This window comes from Meles meles, chromosome 20 (assembly GCF_922984935.1).
Source record: "Meles meles chromosome 20, mMelMel3.1 paternal haplotype, whole genome shotgun sequence".
Lineage (NCBI taxonomy): Eukaryota > Metazoa > Chordata > Mammalia > Carnivora > Mustelidae > Meles > Meles meles.
The window spans coordinates 929854-953421 of NC_060085.1; the positions used below are offsets into that span (position 1 = coordinate 929854).

At 66.7% G+C, this 23568-nt stretch overlaps 3 protein-coding genes across 22 annotated transcripts in view; 1 reads left to right on the forward strand and 2 right to left on the reverse strand.

Annotated features, from left to right (window-relative positions):
• The window catches only part of TCF3 (transcription factor 3), a 29002-nt gene extending 10693 nt beyond the window's left edge, over positions 1-18309 (reverse strand). For 11 of the 19 annotated variants that reach the window (XM_045990743.1, XM_045990754.1, XM_045990753.1 and 8 more), the window contains exons 1-6: positions 18158-18308; positions 16404-16517; positions 13382-13454; positions 2581-2654; positions 2295-2373; positions 347-411 (exon numbers count right to left, since the gene is read on the reverse strand). In XM_045990743.1, coding sequence (XP_045846699.1) covers positions 347-411; positions 2295-2373; positions 2581-2654; positions 13382-13454; positions 16404-16475 — 363 coding nt within the window. In that variant the 5' untranslated portion in view covers positions 16476-16517; positions 18158-18308. Of the gene's footprint in view, positions 1-346; positions 412-2294; positions 2374-2580; positions 2655-13381; positions 13455-16403; positions 16518-18157 lie in introns of all 19 variants that reach the window. The other 8 variants (XM_045990746.1, XM_045990745.1, XM_045990744.1 and 5 more) reach the window with 3 other exon arrangements.
• Positions 6955-13365, reverse strand: LOC123932505. 2 transcript variants are annotated; one of them, XM_045990762.1, is made up of 2 exons: positions 10951-13365; positions 6955-10812 (listed from the first exon to the last, which is right to left on the reverse strand). In XM_045990762.1, the coding sequence occupies exon 2, from the start codon at positions 9698-9700 to the stop codon at positions 8669-8671; it is 1032 nt and encodes a 343-aa protein (XP_045846718.1). In that variant the 5' UTR covers positions 9701-10812; positions 10951-13365; the 3' UTR covers positions 6955-8668. Both variants share the same exon structure in this region, with proteins under 2 accessions (XP_045846718.1, XP_045846719.1).
• On the forward strand, positions 16880-22641 carry LOC123932776 (collagen alpha-1(I) chain-like). Its single transcript, XM_045991376.1, has 5 exons — positions 16880-17070; positions 17305-18449; positions 18935-19066; positions 21540-21653; positions 22400-22641. The coding sequence occupies exons 1-5, from the start codon at positions 16880-16882 to the stop codon at positions 22639-22641; spliced, it is 1824 nt and encodes a 607-aa protein (XP_045847332.1).
• The last annotated feature ends 927 nt before the right edge of the window (positions 22642-23568 follow it).

Below are 23568 nucleotides of genomic sequence, written 5' to 3' on the forward strand. Positions count from 1 at the left end.
CTAGGACCAGCAGGGGCAGTAGGGGGCAGGGCCTCAGAGCGACCAGGCTGGCCTCCATGTCCCCGCCTGCCACTCAGGAGTGGGCCCATGTCTCTCAGCCCCCCCCACCCACTGTGCATGGTGACCCCCGGCCTGGGGCCCAGGTCTAGGAGCCGTGGTGCGGGGGCCGTGGCCTCCCAAGCAACCCCCCTACCCCGTCCACAACCAGCCGCACGGCCTGGCCCAGGGAGCCTGCTGCGGACTGGATGACAATCCCAAGGGGAAAGGCAGTTGGGCAGACAAATGACCGCAGCCCCCGCTCTGGGGTCAGCAGACCCAGGGCCCTGGCATCCAACACGGGCCTCACCTGACTCAAGCCAACACCCGCATCTCTCCCGAAGGTGGTGTACGCGCTCCGCTCGCTGCCCTTGCCTGGAGGAGGAAAGACTTGCTGGGGGCTGACCCCAGGGACAGCGTGTCCCAACGGGCTGCCCCGGCACCGGGCCGCGCCAGCAGACAGCGGGCGCTCGATCAGTGCACCCACGGGAGAAGCCCCTGGGATGCTGGTCTCCCTGTCAGCCCGGGACAGAAGCAGGAGTCGGGGCAGGCCCTGCCCCAGGAGGACCTTCGGGAGACTCAGCAAACCATCAGGGTCCCCCACGTCCCGCGAGGTGGGACGGCAGCGACGGACACTGCCCTCCTCTTCCTCCATTCACAGTCGGGAGGCATCTGTCCCCAGGGGGCTGGGTTCCAGGGACCGGCTCTTCAGCAAGCATGGGACACCCCGGCGGAGACGGGGCCTGTGGGGACACAGCCCGCCCGGAAGCGCCAGTGTAGGCGGATGCCCGCGTCTAGCCTCCCCCAAGCAGAGCCCCTGGCTCAATCAGGGTCCAGCCAGGTGCTGGTGTCCTCAGAGGGGGCTGTCCGCAGCCTCGGTGAGAGCGGGGCATTCGGACGTGAGGCCAACTGACCAGGACTACTGCCAGACTCGGAGAGAGTCTCCCGGTTTCTTTATCGTGAAGCTACAATTTTGGCTAAGCTCTTGCAGCAGGTGCTGTTAGGGGAAGGGGGGGCAAGGCTCCACAAAAGGTACCTCCCATGAGCCTTTGGGGCAGGCAATGCTGGGCGCATGGAAGGACCCCAAGGCCTAGAGGCCAGAGGAGGGTTGCCCTCCAGAGTGAACCGCGGTGGCGGAGGAGGGCGGGGAGGTTTTGGAGTCCGTGCTTCCTTCCTCCTGGGGTCAGCATGGGCAGCAAGGCTGGCCCAGCCCACAACAGGTTCAGGCTACGCCCAGGAAGGTGGCCTCCCCTCCCAGACTCTCAGCACCCCCTCAAGAATGGGGTATTGGGGTTCAGGCCCGATATACAGCACAGAGGGGCCTCCTGAGACGCAGGACGGAGCTGACCAAAAGAGGAAATGGAGGTTCCGTGAGGGAACCCAGTGTCGCCCGGGAGCCCGGTGGGCACAGCGCAGGGACCTCCCAGGGAGCCAGAGCAGGCTGGGCCCACAGCGCGGCCCGGGGAGGTCTGCTCCGAGCCCACCTCCCCTCCAGCTCGCCGGGCAGGCCTGGGCGCCACATGGCAGGCCTGGGACCCAGCTGGGCTCTGGGCCCTGCTGACCAGGCCCGGCCGTGGGAAACTGTCCACATCAGGAAGAAGTGGGAGGAAGGAACAGGCAGAAGGAAGCAGACCCCCTGCAGGTGCACGGGCCACCCCAGGCCACACACGGGACTGACCTTCACCCCGCTGGTCTGGGAAATGGGCACAAACTCCCACCACACAGGCTGTCCCTGGCGCCACGCACGGCCCAGCTCCCACCGTGCACCCAGTCCCAGGGACCCTCAGAACCATGTACTCACGCGCCCCGACAAGCCACAGAGCCCTGGCAGGTCCCTTTGTGCCAGGCCTCACGTGCCCGTCTGCAGGTGGGGGAGGCAGCCGGGCCCCGGGAGGCAGCCGGGCCCCGGGAGCCAGGCAAGGCCTTACCACGTGCCACATGGAAAATGCTGCAAGGGTCCCGGTCTCACAGCCAGGACACTGAGGCTCCAGAAGAGACAGTCCTCACCTGGGTCCTGGTGGGAGGGACTTAAGCCTGCCCGAATCCTGACCTCCGCAGCCCCCTCAGAAGCGCCCAGCCCGGCTTGGACTGCCCCCTTGAGCTGCCAGGACTCCCAAGCCCGCTCTCCCGCGGGCAGCAGGCCAAGGCCATCCACGTCCTGTGCTCCGGGGGCGCCCGCCAAAGCGCAGGGGCTCACGCCCCACACCCTGAGGACCACGGGGGAGCATGGGGGGGGCCGGGGCCGCACGGACACTCACCTCCAATCCCGGAGCCCAGGAATGTGGACGAAGACAGGCTGCCATGGGGCTCGCTGAAGTGCGTGCCGTCCCCGTAGGTCTGTGAAGGCAGAGGCCATGAGGGGGCTGGGGACACGGGCTCCAGGAGGCAGGCGTGCCCGTGAGTGTCCGAGTCCGGGCCTGCACCCGCATCTCTGGGCCCAGGAGACCAGGCTAGCCTCTGCCTTCCCCCGGGAGCCTGTTTCCCACGTATCCCCCACCCCGGAGAAGGGAATCCCAGGTCTCGGGCCTCACAGAGGTTCCTTACCCGGCTGGGGTCAAAGGAGGAGTTGTTCTGGTCGCCAGTGGCCCAGGAGCCCGAGCTGGGCCGGTCCTCCAGTCCTGCAGGCGACAGAAGAGAGTCAGGGCACCGTCACCCCTGGCCTGCTCCCAAGCCAGCTGTGGCTCCCAGCAGTTCAGGGAGAAGCCCGGGCCCTTCTGACCCAGCCTGGCCCTGGAGCCTGCCTGCCCTTGCCTGGCCCTCACTCTGCCCCTATCTAAGCTGCCAGGGGGCACCGGGCGGGCTCAGTGGGAAGCACGCAGCTCTCCATCCCAGGGCTGTAAGTTCGAGTTCTACGTTGGGTATAGGTGTTCCTGAAAAATAATTTTTTTTTCCTTAAAGATTTTATTTATTTGTTCAGGAGACACAAGAGAAAAATACAGAGGGAGACTTTTTTTTTTTTAATGAAGAGTAGGCAGAGAGGCAGACAGAGAGAGAGGGGAAAGCAGGCTCCCAGCCAAGCATGGGGCCCGATGTGGGGCTCGATCCCAGGACCCTGGGATCATGACCCGAGCTGAAGGCAGAGGCTTTAACCCACTGAGCCACCCAGGCGCCCCGAGACGCAGGCTTCTTAATGCAGTGCTCGATCCTAGGGCCCTGGGATCATGACCTGAGCCGGAGGCGGACGTTCAACCAACAAAAACAGCCAGGTGCCCCTGACGATAAAATCCTGAAAAACAAGGCAAACAGCTGCCATCTGTGGGAAGCACCCCAGATACCCTGGCACTCAGTATACCTTCAGACCTGTAGTTCAAAAAGTAATTCTACTAGCTACCTCTGCCGGCAAACTCCTACCCATCCATCAAAGCCCCAGCCGTGACGCCCATCCTGGGCCGAGCCCTCTCAGAGTCTCCTTCCCGCAGCATCTTGTTTCTCCCCCAGCCTAGCGTTGACCACGAGGGACTGGGGGCATCTGTACCAGGCTCAGTCCCTCGAGGGTACCGTACAAGCTCGAGTCTCGGGAAGTGGGGGTCTCTCCCTTCCCGTTCCCGACAACTTAGGAGGCAGAGCCCCTCCTTTGTCGAAGTAACAGCTCAGCAGCCACTACCTTCCAGGCCCAAGCTGGCAGCCCCTTCGGGGTCAAGGGGCCCCACCCAGGAGTGTCCCATGGCGCAGCGGGGGTTAACCCGCAGGGCAGAGGATCCAGATCTGGAGCTCTGGGTGGGGCAGGGTGGGGCCCTTATCTCCCCCAACAGGACCGGACACCGCCCAGGACCCCCCAGCCAGGAGGCACAGAGCCTTCCCAGGCCGGGCTCTCCCCGGTCCACAAGAGACAGCAAGACCACGTGGCCTGACAAGCACGGGTGGGGTAAGCCCTGGGCTCCCGGTGGCCCCAGCCGCCGCCTCCCTCCCGTTTCTCTCCTCTGAACAGGAGGGTGAACCACCACACTCTGCCACCCTCTGCAAGACCCAAGGCAGCCCGGGGCCGGGGGAGAGGGGCCTGTCCCCAGCCCCTCGACCATGCCGTGACCCCACACAGCTGGACTCCGGGGGGGCAGCGGGAACCCCGGCGGGAACCCTTGGGCCAGCCCACCCCCACCCGCTCATCTTAATCAGAAACTCCTTCCTAACTTCATGCTGTTGCAACGCTTCTGTGTCAGTCATCACCCCCGAACCGGTGTGTAATTGCTGCCAGATTTGCATAATTGTGCATATTAATCCCCGAACCTAATGAATATTCATATGCCACATTTAGATTTTATTTTCTAATCAAAAACTTCCACCATGATTGCAGGGGGGGGGGCTGCCTCAGCAGGGGCGGGGGGTGCACCCGGCGGGGGCTCCTGTGGTCCCAGAGTCCAGCCAGCACCTGCCACCAGGTTTGCTGAATCGTATCCTGTGAGGCGGGGGTGACCTTGGGCAACGTACCAGCAGCAAAAGCCTCCCTTTCCCTCTACACCTGCCTGCCTGCTCCCCTCTCCTTCGGGGGCGGCCCCCCACAACGTGCCCCTGGAGGTGCTGGACCCCGCCACGCTGAGCAGGCAGGCCGCGTGCCGAGACCACAGCAGGCCGCGTCTGAGGGCCGTGTCCCACTGGGCGCCCGCGGCCTACCCCCGTGTGGGGGCCCCCACGAGACGCCGGCTTCCCTTTCTGGGGAAACCCTCACCGGCCCCCTCCGCTCGAGATGTCAGAACTAGGGGTGGCCCCTCCCCCACCGCCCCACTCACCGTTATTAACCCCCCCCACCGGTTCACTGTACCTTTTAATAACCGTTATGAATATTCATAACCTTCCTCGTTCACGTTCTAATTAAAACGTACTCAAAGCACCAAACACAGCCGTCGAAATGCAATCTTTTCACGCTTTTCTTCTCCAGAGCGCGTGTCTTGGCTGGCAGTGGGAGGCTGCCTGGGGTGGAAGTGGGGCCGGCCCGGGGCCGAGGGCACTCTGCAGGGCCCACACAGGGCACAGCCCAAGGGCTCGGCGGGGCGGGGGGGGGGGAAGGAGCCGTGCACCTGCCCCTGGCAGCCCCGGGGATGGAGGGCCAGGCCGCAGCGTGAGCAGCCCAACCTCCACGGGGCCCGGGCCCTCCCCCGCAGGCCTTACCCCGAGACAAGGGGGCTCAGAGGGGCCCCCCCAGACACTGGTGGCCCGTCCTCTGTCGGCAACGGCAGCCCAGATACCACGGCAGCCCCCCCAAAGCCCCGACAGCCCCCGCGCCTCCCGCTTTCCTAGAGGATTACTGCCATGCCACCGCGCCCGCTCGTTCCCCGAGGACAAGCAGACGACCAGCCCTTCGGGGAGCAGCTCGGCCACCCCAGTAGGAAGGAAGATTCCTGAAGCTGGCAACGCCGTACGAAGCAGCCCGGACCACAGGCCAGGGGCCAGGGGCCAAGGACCAGGGCTGGGCTTACACTGTGGGGCAGGCAAAGCCCAGGTGCTCATGAACCCGGTTCCGTGAGCGCCCCTTCCCCCAGGTGCCCGGCTAGACCCCCAGAGCGGTCTGCCCTCCTTCCCGCCCCCGCCGGCCGGTCCGAGCCTGCCTTCCCTGCCCCCCACCCCGCGCCACCCCTGCAGCAGCGCCCCCCACCGTGTGCGGTTTCCTCCCACACTCCAGACCCGGGGAACCTGAGGAAACCCCCACCCCCGCCGCCCTGCGGCAGATCGTGGCGCCGACCACCCTTCACCCCCCAGCTCATCCCTGACCAGCCCAGACCCGGAGCGGACCCCCGCGCACGCCCTGAGCTCTGCCCGTCAGTCCCCAACCCGCTGACTGCTCGCCCTCCTTGGGGGCTGTTGCCTTCCCGTCCCCTCCCAGCCCAGGGTCCTCTGGGCCTTCTTGGCATGGCCCACGCCGGGCTGGCCCCCCAGAAGCAGCCTGGGCAACGTCGGGCCCCTCCCTCGCTGGACCCGCCCCACGGACCCGTCTCCACGAGGGCTTCCGCGGGGCCACCCTGCCCGCCGGCCCCATCCCCACCTCGCGGGGCTCGTCATCGACGTGGCCAGTATGCGTGGCGGCTACAAGGACCTTCTGCTTCTGTGTGCCTTTCAATAAACGTACGCTCAGGGGACGCCTGCGGCCCGTGGTGCCTGTGCCGGACAGCGTGGGCCCGGAAGCGAGCGTCTGAACCAGGCGTTGGAGAACGTCGCAGAGTTCTGGGCAGACGCTCACGAACTCTTCCCTCCCGGCGGTTCACCAGGCGGCCACCAGACCAGCGGGCTCTCTGCTCGTCCCGCTCACCGTTAACCGCCCCAAACGGCGGGCGTGCACCAGGGAGCCCCGCTGCGGGCGGCACGAGAGGCCTGGCGGAGGGTCGCGATCGCCGCCGGTGTGGACGCGGGGGCAGCCCCTCCTCCGCGGGGGCTCTCTCCTGGGACTTCAGGATTAACTATTTTTTTTTAAGATTTATGTGAGGGAGGGCGGGCGGGGCTGAGAGACTCTGACGCGGATGCCGTGCTGAGTGTTGGAGCCCGAGGTGGGGCTCGAGCCCGTGACCCCGAGATCAGGATCTGAACCAAAACCAGAGTCAGAGGCTCACCCGGCTGAGCCTCCCAGGCGCCCCGTGTGTCAACGCTGACATTCCCGAACCACCTCAAAACCCGCGGGGGCACACCAGGCCGTGCCCCGAACCCCGGCTCACTCGGCCCACCCAGCCCATATCCCCGCCCCCCTGCGTCATCCTTTGCCTTCTGCTCACGTGCAAGAACGCTTCCCTGTCTGGTCCGCACAGCTTCAGAGTTTAGTAAGTTCTCCAGACCTGGCTGCGACCAGAACAGTGAAAAGGGTCAGAAGCGGGTTAGAGGGAGCGCCTGGGTGGCTCAGTGGGTTAAGCCTCTGCCTTCGGCTCAGGTCATGATCTCAGGGTCCTGGGATCGAGCCCCGCATTGGGCTCTCTGCTCGGCAGGGAGCCTCCTTCCTCCTCTCTCTCTGCCTGCCTCTCTGCCTACTTGTGATCTCTCTCTGTCAAATAAATAAATAAGATCTTAAATAAAAAAGAAGCGGGTTAGAGAACATCGCCGGCAGGACGAAGAGGCAGGTGCCGGACAGGCCCAGGACCCCGGGCACATCCGCCCGAGTGTGGGGGCAGGAAAGCAGGGGCCCCTGTGCGACCCGAGAGCAAGTGGATCGGAGACGGAAGAGGAAGTGAGTAGAGGCCACACCCCCCCAAGAGTGGGAGGACCCCCCACCTGGGGCTTCCTGGTGGCAGAGCCCCACGTAAGGTCCCACACACGTGGTGATTCACAGAACGGGGCCGCAGGGCCGCGCTGCGGAGGGCGCCCTCCCTCTCCCCTCCCGCCAACTTCAGGAAGATGCCCGACCTGCTTCAGGCCCAAGGGGGCCCTGTGGAAGCCGAGCGTCGGGGGGGGAGGACCTGCCCCCACTGTGAGCCCAGAAGCCAACCCGGGGCTTCCAGGCAAGAACGGACAGAGACAGAGACACGCGGGGACGCCAAATGTAGACGGGGGGCCCGGATTCGGGGTGTATCCCGCAAACGGACCACCCGAGGTGGCAGCCGCCGGGCACCCTTAAGGGAGTCTGGGAGCAGACGAGACTTGAGAAAGAGAGAGAAAGCAGCAAAGGCCGAGCCGCAGCCCCACCAACGTGCAGGAGACTGGGACCGGCAGCAACCGAGGCAGCAGCATGCGGAGCGGCCACGTGGCAAGGGCATCCCCCACGTGGCGGGACGGTCGGGGCTCCCGGCGGACACGCAGCCAAGACCTGGCCTAACCCCACAGGCTGCGCAGCTGACAGCCCGTGTTTGAGACCACGGACAACCTGAGAAAAAGGAACGAGAACGCACAGAAGGGGACGAGAGACGCACACGCGTCCTGACATCAAGGATGGCCGGGGTGCAGGGCTCGGCCGGGCTGGAGCCGTCCCAAAAGCCTTGGCGAGCACGACCCAGAGCCGGGGGCAGGGGCCCTCGGGCCGGCGAGCCGCAGCGGCCGCGCTGCTGTTCTGCAGACGAAGCGGCAGCGGGAACGCGGAGAGGCCAGGTCACCTGCTCGGGCCCCCAAGGAACCACTGCACCCAGACTCTCGCCGAGAAACATTCCCCGCGAGGGGCGATCTGTCAGGTGGGGAAGCGGCTCATCGCCCCGCTTTCCTGCAGGGAGGGACGTCTGATTTCCCCTGCGGGCTGGGAAGGCCACGTCGGCAGGCTCACACGCGTTACTTAAGACCCCGAGAGAACCCCCAGCAGGGCTGCGGACCAGCACGGAGCCCCCAAACATGCTCGGGAAAACACGCAGCCAACGCAAGGCAGTGTGGAAGCGTAGAGACGGCCGTGGCCGGGCACCTCAGGAGGCCACGCGCACACGGCACACAACGCGAGTGAGAAGTCGGACGTCCACGTCTGGGGCCCGGTCGGAGACGGGGGGGGGGGCCTTCACGAGGACAGGTCGGATGGAGACAGCCCCGCTGACCTGAGCTCCGGGAGTCCTGTAACCCAGCACCCCCCCCACCCCGCACACACGAACCCTGGGGGTGTGCAGGGGGTGCCTTGGGGCCGTGGCTCTGCACCCCCGACCTCGACACGAGACGGGACAGCCGCTGGCCCCCTCCTAGGATTCAGGACTCTCCGAAAGAACCTGACTCAATGAGGACATTCTTTAAAAGGAAACATCAAGCAGCTCTAAAAAATAACGGACAGCCACGGGACCAGGGCCACGGCCCCCGAGAACACAACCGGACAAGAACACGGGCCCCCGTGACACCAGGCCCCGAGCGGGAGGTCCACAAGCACACCAGCCCCGCGGCCCAGGGTTAAACACAAACCACCTGCCACAATGCACGCACGCCAGTTTGACCGGACGCCTGCTCCGCTGTTCCCCGGAACAACGGCGAGCGAGAGAAATCGAGGCGGCGGAACCTCGGGCAGAGAACAGAGAGGGAAAGCCGCCAGACGCAGAACCAAGGTGTGGACTCTGCCTCCCGACAAACAGGGACAGGGGACTCCGGAAGCCGCTGAAGCCCACGCCGGCCACGTCACTGTGTGTCCCAACCGAGGATTTTCCCCGCAGACGACGCCAGAGTTGAAAAGAGGCGTGGACGAAATCGCGACAGGCATCACTGCAGGGAGAAAGGGGCTCGGACGCAAACAGGGAGGCGGGCCGGGTCCCCCACGCCAGAGACCATTCCCCAGAGCCGGTCCAGAGCATGCAGAGGTCGCCCACAGAAGCCCCTGGCCCACGCGACTCAGGACCACAGGCACAGCGCTGGGCCGGTCCTGGGGACAGTGCCAGGATGCGGTGGCGAAGGAAAGCTGAGACCACACTCGTGGTGGACGCCACGTGCGACCCGAGGGAAGGGCCCCGGGTGTGACACGCGCACCTAGGGCAGGAGGGACCCCCGGGCGACCACGCGCGTCAGGCCCGGTCCTGCTGACAGTTCTGACAAGCCCAGGAGCACATGCCTGTGGTTCTAGAAACCTCGGCCACAGCGGAAAGGCACACGGCGTCTGCACGGGACGTGGGAGGTGAGGGGCCCTAGGACGGCTGGACAGGTCAGCCGGAAAACCGAGCCAAGGGAAGAACATGAACAGGGAAGGGATGTCAGGAGGCCAGCAGGACGGAGAAGGCCCCGACCACAATGCCCTCACTGGAGGCTGCAGACAGAACAGAACGGAACCATAGAGAAACCAAGGGCCTCGTACCTCAGTTTCCATAGTTTCTCCTCAAAACCACAGGGGTCAAGACAAAGAACCCGAACAAACGGGGGGAAAACTGGGTTCTGGCCTCAGGAAACAGCGCGGTGGAGACGGACAGTTCCTCCCAAAGTCAGCTCCGCAGACACCGGGACACATCCCCACGGGGTCTGCCCCCGGGCCGGGGCCATGGTGAGTGCGCGCCAGACCACAGCCCAGAATCGCGCGTCTGAACGGGTGGGGGACCCCGTGGAAGGACAGCGGGGGGGGGGGGGGAGTAGCAGGACATACCCCACAGCCGCTACCCCCGGGGGCCGAGGCAGCAGCAGGTGGAAAGCCGGGAGGACAGAACTTCACGGCCCTCCGGCACCCCGGAGACGCCCTCCGCTCCCCACCAAGGCGGATCTGAGCACGACCCCGCTGTGACGTGGATGCTCCCTCCCACGCGCAGCTCCGCCCGGACCCCTTGGCTCCGTTTTGGTCTGCTCCACGGGCCGCGTCCACACGCACACGGGAACCCCGAGATCTCCCAGCGGTCAGGCTTCTCACTTTGGTCTAGTCTTGGGCCCTTTCTTCCTGGTTTTACGGCCCGGGCAGCTCGCACTCAAGTCATCGTCTCCTCCCGTGTTAGACGTTTCCTCGGCGACCGCCGCAGCGGGTGCGGCCTCTCACGGGCACGGGCGTCTAGCGAGGACGGGTGCCCCCACGAGCCCCGGTTTCGGGCCCGCTCCCAGGTGCGCCGACAGAGCTCCTCAGGGCAGCCCCCCGGGGAGCGCATCGCACACGCTTGGCCGGAACGACCGCGATCGCTCCGCGGCCAAGATCCTTGCCGAGCGGCCTGTTTCTCACGTCCCTGCTCTGCGCACTGTGCCCTCCGCCCTCCTCGCTCCTTCCTCAGGTAACAGGCAGCAGACGCCCTCGACAGCCTCCCACCTGCGCCGCCGAACGAGCAGCGTCCCGGGACTCCTGGGGGCTCTCCGGAGCCGCCCCAAGGTCAGGATGCCACAAGCAGAAAGACCCAACAGCGAAAAACGTGTAATCTAGGAAACGTTAAGACTAGGAACCTCCATCGTTAGCGAGTCATTAGCGAAATTAGGAAACACGCCGCAGCACAGATCACAAGAGACGAGCACCTTCCGAGGGGAGGACCCGCCGCCCGGAGCGGCCTGGGCTGATCCCGATGGTCACCAAGTGCGACGGGCGGTCCTCTCGCTTGCTCCCCGCCCTGTGAGGGTGCACGACTCCCACCACCCAGGCTCGGTGCCTGGCACGCGGAGCTCGGCGAGGGCGGAGACAGACCGCGGTGGGACCGGCGCTGCTGTCGCAGCTCGCGGGCAGCGACGGGAAGACACTGCCGACACCCGCGACGGGCGTCCAGGGAGCCCCGCTCAGGGCGAGGAGTCAATCTCGGAAGGTTCCGTGGTCTTGCGTGGTTTCAGCGTCCTTGACGCTCTCAACTGGACAAAACGCCAGAGCTGGAGAACAGTCGGTCAGCGGCCGCCGGGGTGAAGGGCGGCAGGCGGGTGTGACGAGGCGGCGGGCAGGGACAGGTCGGCACCGGGACCGTGGTCACGGGCTAATGGCGCTCCAGGCGGGAGACAAGCGTGCAGACCGCCCAACGCACAAGCAGACGCAAGTGTGTGGCGCGCACACGGGACAGAGGAGATCTGAACCACGTCTGGACGCTACCGAGGTCGGCTCCCGGGCTATGGGCGCACGGGTCACGGCTGGGGGAGGGGTGCCCTTGACCTCCTTCTACAGGTCTCTTCTAGCAATCCAGGACGATGCCAAAGACGGCCAGTTCCGAAGAGGGGCCGGGGACGGGGGGTGCATTTGCTCCAGACAGAAACGAAAACTCATCTGAGAAGAGCTCACGGCCAACGAGCTTTCAAAAAGGTGACCGCCCACGATGAGCGACCTGCACCGGAGAAGGCGCTGGGCCGGAGAGGGGCGCTGGCGGAGCTGACCTCCGCGGGACCCCTGCCCGGCCCCGGCTCACCGGGTCGTTGATGGAGTCCCGAGCAGAGGGATTTCGCCCCAAGTATGCCCTTCGTTCACAGTTGTAACGAGACGGCTGCAGAGACGACCGTGTCCTCTGCCTGTCGTGCGTGGCTGCTGGTGTCCGGTGGCCTCGGACCCCGCGGTCCACTGGCAGACAACACGCCGTCACCCGGCTCTGAGCCTCACGGTCTCCGGAGAGTGCGCACGGGAAAGCTTCCTCCTCTGGAGCGTTCTCCGACCCGGACGCAAAAGGGGAACCCTCCGGCGCGCACGGCTCCAGGTCCCCCCCCACCTCCGCTGGAGAGGAGGGCCAGGCAGACCCCCCACTCCGCCCACACGCGGGGAGCTTGCGTGAAGAGGACGAGCTGACTCGGGGATGGGACGGAGACCAGGACGCGCGAGGCCAGCCGGCCCGGAGGAGGCACGAGGCTGGCGGGGCCCACGAGCGCCCGGGAGCCCCCCGCGGAGCTTCCTGGGGGGCCCCCCTGCCGAGGACCAGCCCCACCAGGCAGAAGGGGGCGAAGCAAGCTCAGAGCAGGGAGAACCCACAAAAGGCCAAGCCCAGGCCTGAGACTGCGACCTCACGGCGGGGCCAGGAGGGCTCCTCTGGGACTCACCCACCTCCAACCTCTGAAGCCCTCAGGGCCGGTCACTGAAGCCCCGGGCCGGCCGCAGGCACACACCCTTTCACAGACATGGAGACGGGCTCGCGGGCCTGCCGCCTGACATGGGCGACGCAGTGTCTCCTGCCCGCGGTGGCCGCGAGGAGGGGCCCTTCAGCTCCGGTCCTGGGGTTCCCGGGCCCACGTCCCCAGCCACGCCAGGCTCAGGCTGGTGCTAACGGCTTGGACGGGTAAGGGTCCCCGGCTGCAGACCCAGGACAGGGGCCTCCCAGGCTGGAACCTGCACGCCCTGTCCCCATCCCAAGTGGTCAGGGCAGGGCCGGAAACGGCGCCTCCCCCAGGAACTGCGGCTTTGACCCAGGCCTGCCGGCCCCGAGTGGGCACAGGCTGGGGAGAGACCGCCTGGGGCAGAGGCCCGGGGCAGACCAGGGAACGCCTGCGCCATCTCCTCCAAGGAGACCCCAGGGCCTGACCCTCGGCCCAAGCCGGACAAAGGGTAGCACCCCAGCTCCTGGGAGGTATTTCTGGGGGAGGGAGCAGGACGGCCTGTGGGGATTTCCACAGTTCAGACACGACTCGGTCCAGCCCTGCGGCCACTTCCTCAGGCACAGGGGAAGGCCAGCATGGGGAGGGGAGCGGACATGACACGATGACCCTCGTCTTGTGGGGGGTGTCTGAGCACAACCCACCCCTGAAAAACGCCCTCCCCCAGCCAGAACACACTAGATACCCCGAGGGACTTAAGAGGACTCCAAGACAAACCCCTCCACCCCAAATCCCAGGGTCACGGAAGAGCTCCCACACCCCCGGGGTAAAAGCCAAGCCCCTGAGGCCCTGCAGGACCTTCCTCGCTTCCCCCTGCCCCCCCTGCCCCCCCTGCCCCCCCTTGCTCCGCTCCTCCTCCAACACGCCAGCACCGGCCCTGCGGCAGGACCCTTGCACAGGCCGTGTCCCTCGCACGTCTCCGCTCAAACGGCACCTCCTTGTACACAGTCCCCAACCACCTCTGCTTTGTGACCGCCTCCCCCTGCCCTGCGGCCTGACCAGCCACCCGCTGCCCTGAGCCACAGGGTCCTACCTGAGCCTCCAAACTGGGCGCCGGCCAGGGAGGTGGGCCGGCCCTTGCCGTGGGCCGCCGGCAGGGGGAACATCTGTGGGGAGAGAGAGGAGTGTGGGGTCAGGACACAGCTCTGCCTGGGGGACTGTCTCATGGCAGACCCCAGGCAGGAAAAGCAGAGGAGGGCTGCACGGCACACAAGGGAGCCCGGCCCGCTGCCGGCAACGTCGCTGAACGGGGGGCTCTTGATCTTGGGGTTGTGAGTGTGAGCCCCACACCGGGTGCAGAACTCAACAGAAAAAACAACTCTGCTGTTCGCAGCCGAGTAACTGGCGTCAGCACCGGAAACCTTCCACCTGAGCTCGGAGGCCCTACGAGATTTTCCGTAAGTTCCAGCTTGAAAAAGCTAGAACACTGCTGCGGGGCGCAGGCAACAAGGGGGACTGTGCACAGGCACCTCGCCAGGCCACAATCCCCCTGGCCTGTGTGCCCCGGACCCTGCGTGGCAGGCATGTGGGGAGGCCAGCGCCGCCCAGCCGCTGGGATGGGAGGAGGGTGACCTGGTTCACGCATCCCCCATGTGCCAGATTCTGTATACCATGGCCGCCTGGGGGCCCTTAGCACACCTGCCCCTCAGGAGAAACCGAGGCCGGAACCCCAGGAAGCTGGAGGGATCTGGGAAAGGCGGTGCCCACCTCCCCAACAGGAGACTGGGAGGTTGTCCTGGGTGCTGTGTGGGCCAGCCACCCCCCCCACCCCAATTTACCCAAACCCACCGCGCTAAGTCCTTCAGGATTAAACGGCTTAGCGGCCTTAGCCAAGAAAACCCAACACCAACAAACCCTTTCGCCACACGAAACAAAACACATCTGGGCCCTGCCCCCAGAGTCCAGGTTTAGATCTCGGCTAGGGTGGCCCCATGCGGGGCCGGGGGCTCACTGGGGAGCTGACACCCCCAGTCCCCGCCACCACCCCAGTGAGGACATGGACCCTTCGGGCTGCAGTCCTGGGGCAGCGTCACCGGCCCTGGGACAGTCCCAGGAAGGAGAGCCACGTCCCCACGCCTCGTCCTACAGGAGGGAAACACAGGCCACGTGCTCACCTGGCCACAGCAGGCCGGGCAGCAGGGGCTCACAGGAGGCGGGGAGCCCGGTGGGAGGCAGGTTCTCGCTGGGTCTGCACCCCTGCTCGGGGCGTGGCTGTGCTCGCTCAACTGGCCCAGCCTCCCCAGGGCCCTGTTCTCCCACATGGGGTCCGGGCCCACGGGGGCCCACGGGGCAGCGGAGGCCTGCACCGACCGAAGGAGGAGCTGGCCAAGCCTCGACCAGAACCTCCGGACCCGGGCCTGGGGGTGGGAGGGCCGCATTCCAAGTCTTTGTTTTGTCCCCTCGGGGACCAAGGGCTGTGCTGACGTGGCGCCACCCACAAGGGACGCTGGGCCCCGCCAGTCCCCACACGCCTGCTCACGCCCTGCAGCACCGGCCTCCTCTTCTGCGAGAGGGACCCAGGGCCCTGACCACATGGGACACTGAAAGCCAGTCCCTCAGGCGCCCCCCAGTGCTCAGAGCCCACGTGCCCTCAGTGCCCCGAGGAGCCTCCTCTCCCCCGGGTGGAGGGCTCAGGGCCGCGTCTAAGCTGTTCCCTTGCGCTGTCCCGACAGAGCGTGGTCTCCTTCCCCCAGCCCCGCTCAGCCTAAAGCTGAGCTCATGAGGAAACCAACGCGCCGGGTTTCTCTGGGGCAGGCGCGAGGCCGCTGCTGAGGAAGGACAGCAGCCGCGGCCGAGCTTTTGGCGCCCCAGGACCGCACCAGGCCTCTCCCGTGACGCGGACGGTGAATGGGACGCGGTTCCAGGTGTGTCCTGAGAGAAGACACGGGACACCTCCCTGCTCAGCCTCTATTTCCTCATCTGGGAAATGGGTTCAGAGCTGGGGCGGAGCAGGCGTGCGGACGCCCCACAGAGAAGGGACGGTGCAACGAGGCTTCAAAGCTCTTGGCCATTAAACCAGACCCTGTACCCGCCGCCCGCCCTCACCCCGGTCTGTTCCAGCCCAGTAGCCCGTGACCTGTCAGTTTAACAAGAAAACAAGTGAGCCGCGCTCTGGCTTACTCAGCCGGGGAAGCAAAAATAAAACGGGGCTTAAAAATGGCTCAGAAATACCAGTATGGCCCTTCCGGAGCCGGAGCCCTCTGCCCCGGGGGCTGTGTTTTTCCACAGGACCGCTGGTGTCGTTTCGGTTTGGGGACTTTTGTTTTCGACAGGCCTCAGTGGCCTGAGCCTCCTCCTGGTGGGGGGGGACTTCAGACTGAAAGCACCCTCCCCCCAAGCGTTTCCGATCCCGAGAGCGCTTCCCGACGGAGGGGCCGGAGCAGCACTTGGGGACGTGTGCGCGGCAGGCACCCAGGGGGCACATGGACCCCTGTGTGCTGGCGGCCGCTGACCCACGGTACAGCTGACCCCCAAGGCCGCTGCTCCCACCCCAGAGCCCGGCTGAGCTGCGTGAGGCCCGGGAGCCAGCAGCCTCCCAAGAGCTCGGTCCAGCCAGGTGGGAGCCGTGCACTGCGGAGCCCCCGGAGCAACAGGAGTCACGGGAGGAACGGGGGCAGCTCCCAGCCGCCTGGAGATGCCCACACTCCCGAGGTCTGCCACGGCCTCCTGCCTGGGCCCCCTGGCTCCTGACCACCCATCGCGCCAGCCGCCACGTGACTGAGTCACTGAGGAGAGAACCCTCACTGGCCACGCTCTCTGCGCTCTACCGATGAGCTCGGGTCTGGGTGCTTTTTCCTCCTTCCTCCTTCTGACCCCCACGCCAGCGCCTAATCCTGATCGCATCCATTTTCCAGATCAGGAGGCCGAGGCCACTGCTGGCCCACGGCCCACGTGCCCCACTGCACCCCAAATCCTCCAGCCCCTGCCCACCAGGGACCCTTCTACCCAGCCAAGTCTGAGGTCTGGCTCTGGGCTGCTGGGGTATTTCTGGCAGATACTTCTGCCCCAGGAAGCCTGGGAACGCAGGCCGGCACCCAGGCAGGGCCCCGGCTTACCATGCTGAAGTCCAGGAGGTCACTGAGCTCCTTGTCTGTGCCCACGGGCGCCATCCTCTGTGGCTGGTTCATCCTCCAGGACCCAGGGGAGGCACCTCAGGCCTAGAGACGGCCCTGCAGAGGAGGGGACGGACACACGGGGAGACAGACAGCAAAGAAAAGGTCTGAGTGATGGTGGCAAAGACGGACAGATGGGGAGTGGGAGAGCCTTCTTCTAGCGGCCCTGCGGGCTTCGGTCTTCCCAGGAGCCCCTTCCTGACCCTGGGGGTGGGGGCAGAGCTGCCAGGACTCCCTGCTTTGGGCCCCTAGAGACCTCTCCCCAGAGCCCTCAAGGAGTGTGAACACTGGCGGAGGGGGGGGGGGGGCGCGCGGGGCGGGAGTCGGCAAATACACATTCTCTAAAGCCCTCCGAGACCACCGGGCAGTCAGATCGCAAATCTCAAACGGGATGCGGGCTGGGAGTGGTCCCTTCCCCAATGCGCCAGAGCCCGCCCTTCTCCCCCATCGCTCCTTCCCAACAGCAGCCCCCGGAGCTGTGCTATCGCCACGGAGGGAGGGCGGCCCAAGCCCCATGCCACGGGAAATGTCGTGACCCCCGCCCCCAACAGCGGTCACCGCCTGTTGAAAACCAGGTCGCCCCCAAATTCGAAGCTAAAAACGAGCTTCAGTAAAAAGGCTCAGGTCTCCCCGAGTCCGCAGGGGAAGGGAGGAGGGCGCCCGGCGCAGGGACCTGCCTACGAAGCTCCCCTCCCCCCGCAAAGAACACCACCAGCTCGGAGCGGAGGCAAAGCCGCGCCAGCTCGCTCTACTGTCACCACGTATCCGGGAATTATTTTTGAGCAACTTTGAGAACGTCCCTCGCCTGCCGCTCCGGGGTGGGCTGGGGGTGTCCCCGAAGCAGGGCTTCCCCGGCCGGGCCGCAGGCGCCTCCGTTCCGGAGCGCGGGTGGAGGCTCACCTGCCGGCCCGCCGCCCCCTCCCCCGGGGAGGCGGAGCGCAGCCGAGCGCGCACCCTCCGGCCTGGGTCCCGGGCTCCGCGGCGGCGGCGGGGCGCGGGGGGAGCCAGGGTCCGGCCCGAGAAGCCCCGCTCGCTCGGCCAGCCCGGGGCGGGGGGGAGGGGGCCGCGGCCGCCCCAGCGCCCCTCCCCCGCCGGCGTGCGAAGCTGACTCCGTCGGGCCCGAAACCGCACTTTCTGGCGGGGCGGCTGAGACCGACTCCGGGGCGGCCCGAGGCGTGGGGACGCGGGGCTGTCGCAGGGCGCCGGCGAGGAGGGGGCGGCGCTGCGAGCGGCCGCCCCGGGTCCCCCCGCCCGCCCCCCCGCCCGCCGCGGCCGGTGCAGGCGGCGGCCCGGGAGCCTTTGAAGCCGCCGCCGCCGCCGCCCCGGGCCGCGCTAACGCGGAGCAGATGTTCGCGCCCGGGCCCCCCCGCCGGCCGGCCCCAACCTGCGCCCGCGGGCCGCGCCGCCGCACCTTCCCCGCCAGACAAAAGGACGCTCCCGCCCCCTCCGAACTCGCCGCCCGCGGAGGGGCCCCCGCCCGCGCCCGCGCCCCGCGCCCCGCCCCGCGCGCCGCAAAGTTTCGCCAAGTGCGGGCCGCGGGCGGGGGGCGCGGAAAGTTGGAGAACAATGACGCCCGGGCCGCGGCGGGACGCACCCCGGACGGCGCCCCCGCCCCGAGGTCCCGGCCCGCGGCCGCGGGGGGAGGGGGCGGGCCGACTTCGCACAAAGCCGCGGGCGCCGGCGCTCGGCGTGCTCACCTGCTCGGCGCGGCCGGGCCCGCAGCGCGCGGGCGGCGGCGGCATGAACGGGCCCCCCCGGACAAAGGGGCGTCGCGCCGGGCCCCCGAGGGTCGCGCGTGGGCGGCGGCGGCGGCGCGTGGCCCGGCCCTCCCCCCGCGGCCCGCCCCGCGGGGCCCGTGCGCGGCCGGGGCGCTGGCGGAGGCGGCGTGTGCGGAGCTCCCGCTGCCCGCCGCCCGCGTCGCTGGGCTCGGTCCGGCCCGCTACGCCCGCGGCCGCCGCCGCTGCCTCATCTTCCTGCGGCGGGAGACATGTTCCGCCCCCCGCCCCGCGCGCCGCCCCGCCCCGCCCCCGCCCGGCCCCGCCCCGCGCGCCGCCCCGCCCGGCGCCGCCGCGGATCCCTCCGCCGCCTCCCGCTCGCGGGCCGCGCGGCTCGTCTTCCTGCGTGCCCGCGGGAAGCGGCGCGGGACTCGTGGGAACTGGGGCCTGGGAGCAGGGGGCGCCGGCTAAGGGCGCGGGGAGGGGGCCGGGACTATCTTCCAGCGCGGAGGCGCACGCGGGGTGGCAACGCACTCGTGACGCAAGAAGGCACGGACCGTGAGACGGAAAGAGAAGGCTGGACGGCGGTGGCCAATCGAAGGGCGCGAAAGTTTGATTGGCGTGGCCGGCGGCCATTCGCGATGCGGCCCCGCCCCCGCCCCGCCTCCTCCGCGAGGTCTAGCGAAGACAGAGGTGGGACTCTCGGGGCGCTCGTCCCGGAGCCGCGGTGGGGGGAGGGCCTTGCGGTTTTATTGTCAGGTGTGCGTGCCCGCCCGCGCGGCCTCTCGGACGAGGTCGAGTCTCAGTTCCTGGGGCTGGCCCCGGCCCGGGTGTCGAGAGCGGGCGTGTGCACCTTTGCTGGCAGCGCGCGGAGCCCAGCGCTGCCTCGGGGTCGGCGAGGCCCACGCGCGGCCCGCCCTGTGCCTCCGACTTGCTGGTTGCCTTCTCCGACCGAGTCTCGGCTCGCTCCCCCCAGTCTGGACCTGGGCCTGGGCAGGGCTGAGGCAGGACCCAGCCTTCCGACGGTCGGTGGTCCGTTTCCTTCTTCCCACTTCCAAGGGCTCCCCAGGCCGCTCGGAAGGGGATGATCGGATTAAATGAAGGAAACGAAAGTACCAGAACCTTAGGGCGCCTGGGGGGCTCAGTGGCTTAAGCCTCTGCCCTCGGCTCGGGTCATGGTCCTGGGATCCCGGGATCGAGCCCCGCATCAGGCTCCCTGCTCGGCGGGGACTCTCCTCTTCTCCCTCTGTCTCTGCCTCTGCTCCTTCTCTCTCTCTCTCAAATAAATAAAATCTGCGGGGGAGAGAGAGAGAGAAGAGAGACGGAAAATACCACCATCTTTCGTGGTTTCCTGAGTCCCCAGAAAGCCACCCTCCCTTCCAGGCCTGGGAAGAGGCCACCATCTTCCTGGTCACCACCAGGACCTCTTGGTGTTTTAGAACCTGCCAGGCTCCTTCTCACCTCCAGGCTGTCGTCCTTGCTGTGCCCTCTGCCTGGAATGCTTTTCCACTCACATCCGGAAACTCCAAATCACCCTAGTCAGCGCTGCCCCCAACCCAGGAAGCAAAGTGGTGGTCCGGGGTGAGGAGTGAGGGGAGAAGACCCTAAGGAGAGGCCAGAGGGCTCAGGGCTCCCAACGAAGGCACAAGCTCCCCTGCTGCACCCACAGTAGGCTGACCCTCACCCTGACCCCTTTTGGCTCAGAGAATTCCCCTGTGCTACACCCCTGGAGAGGAGCTGTGGGTCTTGGGGCCTGGGTTCGAGTTCCTCATTCCTTCCCGCCTCACTGTGGCCTCGTGCAGATTCTTGACACCCTCCGGGCCTCAGTTTCTGCGTCAAGAACACGGAAGGCACAGCGATGGCTGCAGAGTCGGTGCCCATGGCTTGAGCCTTCCTCCCTCAGCCTCTCCCCACGGATGGACTCGTGTCCCTGGCGGCACAAAGGCCCCTTCAGTCCCCAGCTGTTCCCTGTGGCCCAACCCTGACACGACAGGTCTACACCCGCTCCAGCTCCCCCCAGCCTGGGGGGTTTCTCCAGGAGCAGCCTGGGGCCCAGGCCTCTCAGGGCCTCCAGCTTCACGCAGACCCTGTAAACCCCAGGCAGCCCCAGGGCCGCCGTGCCTAGAGAGGCCTCCACAAACTCACCGGCCACACGGCCACTGACTACGAGCTGTGTGCCTCGCTCGGTCCAGGACACTGGGCCAGTGGCATCTGCGACCCGCCCCATGTCTGCCTTCCAGATGGGCCATCAGAGGCCCCCCTTTGGCTCTACAGGTGACTCTTTTTTTTTTTTTTTAAGATTTTTTATTTATTCATTTGACAGAGATCACAAGTAGGCAGAGAGGCAGGCAGAGAGAGAGAAAAGGAAGCAGGCTCCCTGCAGAGCAGAGAGCCCGATGTGGGGCTCGATTCCAGGACCCTGAGATCATGACCTGAGCCGAAGGCAGCGGCTTAATCCACTGAGCCACCCAGGCGCCCCTCTACAGGTGACTCTTTGCATCCATACGTTTGGCTGTCAGGTCCCCACGTCGAGAGATCAGACCCATTGTACAGAAGAAGAAACTGAGGCTTAGAAAGGCCCTCTCTGGGTCCAGAGCGCCCCAGGGCTCACACCTGCCAGGAGGGCCTCCTGGCACCCACAGATCACCACTGTCCTCCCTGGGGAGGCCCAGCCTGGACTGAGTCACTGGGTGGAACGGCCCGTGGGGGCCCCAGCATGCCTGCCACCTCTGCCCAGCCCCGAGGCCTGGGTGAGCCCCACAAGGCCCTGGCATGGAGACAGACCGCCAGTGGCAGGTGCCAGGGGCCCCTTGAGGCCAGCCTACAGTCCGCCCACCCCCGCCTGCCTGCTTGCCTGTGGCCTTTGTTCTCCTCTGGGTGCCGCCTGCCCGCTTGGCCTGGGCAGGCAGGAGCCCAAGTCTGACTCCCCCGCTTGCTTCCTCCTTCCACACAAGCCACACCTGCGCCCTGGCCCCAGGTTGGGGACCCCATGTGCGGGAGAGAACCCCATTTCTGGTTGGAACGACGAATGCCAAGAACAGATTCTCACTAGTGGTGGTGGCGATGGGGGGAGATGCGGGACAGAACACAGATGAGGGGCGGGGGGGACAGAAGCTTCCGGAAGATGAAGTAGGTGTGCAGGCCAGTGCTGTCCGTGCAGAGAGGAGGTAACGGAATCTAGGACGCTGGGGCCGTCTCCTGACATCTGTTTCCATTTGTCTCCGAAATGGGGATGTTCCCTTGGGGTGTGAGCAGGGCCCCCCCACCCCAACACGCACGCTCCTCCCTGCGTTTCATAAACCCTAGTGGGCGGGGCACATCTCACTGGAGCCAGACCCCGGCTCCGACATTTCCCTGTCCCCAGCCTGCGCCCGCGTGCGGGGGAGAGTAGCACCCCTGGAGCTGGGGACTTCTTGGTCCCTGCAGCCCCCTGCGGAGGAGCCTGACCCAGACCCGCACGCTCACCGGGGTGGCCTGGGTTGGGGCTCATTTATTCTTTCCTTCATTCATTCTCCTTGGCTTCTGGGAGCGAGGGTTCTTGAGGGCCCAAGGCCCGGGCCCGGCGGGTCACGCTGGATATGGGATGCGGAGGGGAAAGGGCTGCTGCCTGGCCGGGCGGAAGGCAGGACGGAAGCAGCAGCCGCAACACCAGCCCTTCAGGCCGGGCTTGTCCGGCCCTTGCAGCTCTAAGTCCAAGGAAGGGGACCCTGCGGTGACAGACCCCTGCCCCTCCACCCCGGCCGTGTCCTGGGGAGCCGGGGGGGCCAGGAGAGCTGGGAAACGGGCTGAGAGCAGCCAGCACCCCAGCCTTGTGCCCCCCTTGGCTGGGCACCAGACGAAGAGGCAGAAAGACTCTGAATGTGCTCTCACAGGACTCGGACCTCAGTGGGGTGGGTCCCCGGGGCAGTGACTCTGGGTGTGACCACAGGATGAGAAAAGCCCGTGGGGGGAGTGCGGGACAGAGCTCGGGAGGCGGGATGCACACAGTGTACCTGGTGTGTTTAAGGGGACTTCGAGGCACGAGGCCTAAACCCAGGGAAGTGGAAGGGAAAGTTTGAGGGGAACTGGAGGCCTGTGAAGGGTGGGGGCATGAGGAGACAGCCACCCATCGGGGCTGGCTGGGGGCTGAGGGTGGGAACAGCCCTTCTCCCAGCAGGGACGTCTTAGGGCTGGGGCAGGAACGAGCGGCCCGCAGAAAGGCCCTTTCCCGCCCCCGCCCTGCAGGACGGAGCCAGCCCTGGCCGGACAGTCGTGCACCAGGGGGCGGCAAGTGGGCAGGTGGAGTCCGGACCCGGGCCAAGCCCCGACCCTGGACTGAACCCCGCGCCCAGGCCGAGCTCCCAGCTATGGACCGAACCCTCTTTCCACCTGGGCCCCTCACTTGCCTCGTGCCCGGCCACCCACTGGAGCAGCGCCCCCTGCCGCGGGCCGGGCCGCCCTTCCCGGTCCTGGCCCAGTGCCTGTAGCTCCGGGCTCAGGGGCCCCCAGGGCCCGTCCCGCCACATTCCGGGGTGGCCTGTGCAAACACGGGGTGCCTCCCCAGCGGCCCCCATGGCATTGTCTGCCCTAGTTCCCGGAGTGGGGAGTGTGGGCGGGGGACAGGGAGCCCGGCCGGGTACCCGCCGCCTGCCCACGCACCCACCCACGGGGCGGCCTCACTGACCTGTGCCTGTGGCGGCCGGGGTGCTCTGGCCGACCTCACCACACCAAGGGCGGTCCTCGCCCCCAAGCTTCGCAAATGAGCCAGCGCAAATCACCCCCACCGCTCCAGTGGGGAAACTGAGTCTCGGGACCCCGCCCCATTCCCCTTCCTACGGCTCCTCACACACCTTTGCCCTGGCTATCTCTTCCTCATCCTTCGTTAGCTCTCAGCTCGGGGGCCGCCTCCTCCAGGAAGTCTCCCTGATCCCCAGAGCTCACCAGATGCTCCCCAAGTCTTGGAGCCTCTGTTGCTTTCTGCAGTTTCCTGTTACCCCACCGTTCACCAGCTCATGCCCCCCAAGGGCAGGGAGCGGGCTTTTCTTACTCTATGAGGCATGGTACGCAGCAGGTGCCCAGAGGCTGGGCGGGTGGCAGCGAAGACAGAGGCAGCTTGGTGCTGAGGGCGCCTGGTTCTTAAGGCCAGGTTTGGGGGCCTGAGAGATGGGATCTTGGGGAAGAAATGAGCAGGAACCACTGGGCCTACCTTGCCAACAGAACTGGGCTCAATCCTGGTTCCATCATGTTGTGACTATATACCTCGGGCAGAGGCTGCCCCCTCGGGCCTTAGCGTCCCCTCTGAAAATCAGGGCTGGGGCTGGCCATCTTCCCTGCGCCTGTCATATTGGATCTCACTTTGGCCCTGGCAGGTGGGGACCATTATAAGGCCCATTTTGCAGATGGAGAAACTAAGC

Bases quoted from the DNA above. Each gene is read 5' to 3' on its own strand.
- LOC123932505 (XM_045990762.1), bottom strand. From the start codon at position 9,700: ATGGAAACTGAGGTACGAGGCCCTTGGTTTCTCTATGGTTCCGTTCTG.
- LOC123932776 (XM_045991376.1), top strand. From the start codon at position 16,880: ATGCGCCAGAGCCCGCCCTTCTCCCCCATCGCTCCTTCCCAACAGCAG. The intron at 17,071-17,304 runs GTAAAAAGGCTC...TCCCCGAAGCAG, and splicing joins GAAGCTAAAAACGAGCTTCA to GGCTTCCCCGGCCGGGCCGC. The intron at 21,654-22,399 runs GTTGGGGCTCAT...CCCGCCCTGCAG, and splicing joins CGCTCACCGGGGTGGCCTGG to GACGGAGCCAGCCCTGGCCG.